At 48.7% G+C, this 4189-nt stretch overlaps 1 protein-coding gene across 1 annotated transcript; it reads right to left on the bottom strand.

The window, feature by feature from the left end:
* Window positions 1-397: 397 nt before the first annotated feature.
* On the bottom strand, window positions 398-1001 carry LOC311599609 (large ribosomal subunit protein eL29-like). The gene has a single exon (XM_084785645.1). It carries the CDS (start codon window positions 976-978, stop codon window positions 517-519), a length of 462 nt encoding a protein of 153 aa, XP_084641771.1. The 5' UTR covers window positions 979-1001; the 3' UTR covers window positions 398-516.
* Between the last annotated feature and the right edge of the window lie 3188 nt (window positions 1002-4189).

Below are 4189 nucleotides of genomic sequence, written 5' to 3'. Positions count from 1 at the left end.
AAACCAAAAACAAAACAAAAAAGAAAAAAAAAAGAGCTGCTTGGCTGTTCTAGCAGGCACTTTTTTTTCCCCTTATGACAGGGTTTCTCTGTGTAGCCTTGGCTGTCCTGGACTCGCTGTATAGACCAGGCTGGCCTCAAACTCACATTGATCCACCTGCCTCTGCCTCCTTCCGGCTAGGATTAAAGACATGTGCCACCATGCCCAGACTGGATGTTCTAGCAGGGGAGTGCAGCTAATCCTTTGCCCTTGACCACTCTTGACCAAAGTCTGGGTCTCCTCTGCTGAGGAATGTCATCATCTTTACTAAGCGGGCAGCTTCAAGGGGGACCTAAATGGAGCTGGAAGGGAGGGAGACAGGTCTAGGCAGCCAAATCAGTAAATCAACATTTTTTTTTTTTTAGCTTGCCTCAGGTTTATTTGTAAAAACAGCATAGGACACTGGTCATCTGTAAATAGCGTGTAGGTAGGTGTGTCACACCAGTCCATCTGTCTTCACATTGGCAGAAGCCTTTTCTATGGGGCCTTCCCAGGGGCCTGGGCAGCTTTGGGAGCCTGAGCTGGGGCTGCAGCCTGGGCCTTAGGTGCAGCTTTTGCCTTGGTTTGAACCTTGGGCTGTGGTTGGTACAGCCTACTACCCTTGTTCATGTAGCTTCGAATCTTCTTCCCAAGCTTGGGATGAGCGATGTAAGCGAGCCAGCTGAGTTTGCGGCTGGGGCCCTTTGGCATCTTGGGCTTAACAGCCTTAGGCTTCACAAGGGCCTTAATGGCCTCTGCATGGGCACTCGTTGCCTGTGCGTTGTTTGCCTGCATCTTCTTCAGGCCTTTCTTGTGCTTCTTGGCAAAGCGCATGTTCCTCAGGAACTTGGGGTCAACCCCCTTAAGAGATTCATATCTTTGTGACCGAGGTTTCTTGATGCCATTTCTGTGCCATTTGCGGGACTGGTTGTGTGTTGTGTGGTTCTTGGACTTGGCCATGTCGGCACGGTAACCTGCGGCTCCCACAGTGCCTGGGACCGGAAGAGAAGTGTGTCCCAGGTGGCCAGTGTTGAGAGTTCATAGCCTGTTCCTATGTCCACTTTGCTTTCTCTGTCTTCTCTGTGCGGTGGAAGATGTAACCTATGGTGTGCTCTGTCCCCCACCATCATGAACTCTTCCTCTCAGATAAATTTCTTCTCTTTCTTCTTCCTCTTTTTTTCTAGACACGGTTTCTCTGTGTAGCCTTGGCTGACCTAGACTCACTTTGTAGACTAGGCTGGCCTCGAACTCACAGTGATCCACCTGTCTCTGCCTCCCGAGCGCTGGGATTAAAGGCGTGCACCAGCCACCATGCCCTGCTAAATTTCTTCTTCTTCCTTAAATTGGTTCTGGTTATTTTTCAAAAGAAATTTGTGTGCGAATACATGTGTCTGTGCAGGGTCACCCACAGAGACCAGAAGAGGGCATCCTGTTTCCCTGAGCTGGATTTACAGGGGATTGTGAACTGTGACCGTGGGTGCTGGAAACTGAACTCAGGTCCCCTGGACAAACAGCAACTGCTTTGAGCCACTGAGCCATCTCTCCAGCCCTGGTATTTTATCACAGCAGCAGAAGGTAACTAATACACTGATAGAGCAGGGTTCAGAGCCCTCATCTGTGCTAGGCAAGCATTTTACTGCTGAGCCACACCCCAGCTTTCCCTCGGCTTAGAAGAAAAGCAACCCTTGTCCTCAGGGTCACCCTAATTCAGCAGGAGTTCATTTTACCTACCCGCTCTGCAAAAGCCCTGTCTCCCATATGGGACTGGAACATCAGTGTAGCTTTTAAAGGACTGGTCCCAGAGGGGTGTTTGCTGCCCTTCTGGGCTGTCTGGGTTCAGCACACACAGAGCCAGGAAGACAGAGAGACTCTCTCCCTGTAACTGCAGTCCTGGAGACCCACAGCTGACTCACCTTGGTGTTGTAAACTCACACACAGAGCGAACTTTTGTGCCTATACGTGTATGCCGTGGAATGTTGAGGCTGTTCTAATTAATGAGGGCTTGGTACAGGCTCTTGTTTGGCATGTGGGAGGCATTGGGTTTCATCCCCAGAGTGGCAAAAATAAAAGACAAAGTATCACTGAGTTTACAATGAAGCTCTGGGCCCCTTGGGATTTTTCTCATTCAATAAATACATCAATTTGTTGAAAGATCACACTAATTAAAATTTTGTTTTGAGCCCAGCGTGGTGGCACATGCTTTTAATCACAGTACTTGGGAGGCAGGGGCAGGTGGATTTCTGAGAATTTGAGGCCAGCCTGGTCTACAAAGAGAGTTCCAGGACAGCCAGAGCTACATAGAGAAACCCTGTCTCAAAAAACCAAAAATAAATAAATAAAAATTGTTTTGATTTTTGTTTTTTTGAAATGGGGTCTTACTATGTAGCTCTGGCTGTTCTGTAACTCACTATGTAGACCAAGCTGGCCTTTAGCTTGCAGAGATCTGTCTGAAGTCCTGTGCTACTATGCCAGCTGTTTGGAGATTGATCTATCTATCTGTCTATCTATCTATCTATCTATCTATCTATCTATCTATTTGTTATTATGTATATAGCACTCTGCCTACATGTACACCTGCAGGCCAGAAGAGAGCATCAAATCACACTATTGATGGTTGTGAGTCACCATGTGGTTGCTGGGAATTGAACTCAGGACCTCTGGAGGAGCAGTCAGTGTTCTTAACCTCTGAGCCATTTCTCCAGCCTGATTTATTTATTTATCTATGTTTTTCTTTTCTTTTCTTTCTTTTTTTTTTTTTTTGGTAAGTCTCTCTGTGTTAGCCTTGGCTGTCCTGGACTCACTTTGCAGACCAGGCTGGCCTCGAACTCACAGCAATCCGCCTGCCTTTGCCTCCCGAGTGCTGGGATTACAGGCATGCGCCACCACGCCCGGCTTTATCTATGTTTTTCAAGATAGGGTTTCTCTGTGTAGCCTTGACTGTCCTGGACTCGCTTTGTAGACCAGGCTGGCCTCCTGGTGATCCTCCTGCCTCTGCCTCCCATGTGCTGGGATTAAAGGTGTGCGCTACCACGCCAGGCTGATTTATTTATTTTTATTTGCTATGTATGGGTGTTTTACTTGTATGTATGTCTGTGTACCACATGTGTACCTAGTACCCACAGAGTTCAGACAAGGTCATCTGATCCCCTGAAACTGGAGTTACACATGGTGAGCTGCCCTGCGGTTGTCGAGAACTGAGCCCAGATCCTCAGAAAGAGCAGCCAGTGCTCTCAACAGCTGAGACATCTCTCCAGCCCCTTTAAATAATTTATACCATTGTTCTAGTTTCATCTCTGTTACTGTAATAAAACACGCTGAGGAGTGTATCTGGTTTACAGGTCCAGGCATAGCCCGTCATTGAGGGAAGTCAGGGCAGGAACTCAGGGCAGAAACGCGAAGTAGAAACCGTGAAGGGAGCCGGCCGTGGTGGGACATGCCTGTAGTCCCAGCACTGGGGAGGCAGAGGCAGGCGGATCAATGTGAATATAAGGCCAGCCTGGTCTACTAGGTGAATCCAGGGCTGCTAAGTCTACACAGAGAAACCCTGTCTCGACTCCCCCTCCCCCCCCAAGAAAGAAACCAAGCGGAACCACTGTGTGGCTTAATCATGGTTTACTCATAGGCTCCTGCCTAGTTAATTTTTGTTTTGTTTTGTTTTTTCGAGACAGGGTTTCTCTGTGTAGCCTTGGAGCCCTGAACTCACCTAGTAGACCAGGCTGGCCTTATACTCACACTGATCCACCTGCCTCTGCCTCCCAAATGCTGGCATTAAAGGTGTGCGCCACCTGGGTTAGCTAACTGTCTTACATGGCACAGGGCCTCTTGCCTAGGCTTGGTACCCTCCCACAACGGGCTGGGCCCTCCTACATCCGTTATAATCAGGACAGTCTCACATACATGGCCACAGGCCAATCTGATCTAAAGCTGAGGCTTCTCTCCCGGGACTTGAGGCTGTGTCTAGCTGACAGGGCTAACTAGGACAGATGTTAAACGTAGTTTTCACACTCAAATGTTGGGAGGTTTACATAGAATTCGTGCCCCAGCCAGGCCACCTGGACCACCTTGCCATGTAGCCTCTACTGGCTAGGTATCTCCTAACGGCAACCCATCCTTGCCCTGGGATCTGAAGGAAACCTTAGCAGGATGGAGAAATGGGTCTGGCTTCTTGTTA

The sequence above is a fragment of the Acomys minous genome, assembly GCF_964271855.1.
Source record: "Acomys minous genome assembly, chromosome: 6".
NCBI lineage: Eukaryota > Metazoa > Chordata > Mammalia > Rodentia > Muridae > Acomys > Acomys minous.
Note: the sequence above shows the minus strand (reverse complement) of the source record. Positions and strands in the feature narration are given on the sequence as shown.

Coding starts and splice junctions, on each gene's coding strand:
- LOC311599609 (XM_084785645.1), bottom strand. CDS start 978: ATGGCCAAGTCCAAGAACCACACAACACACAACCAGTCCCGCAAATGG.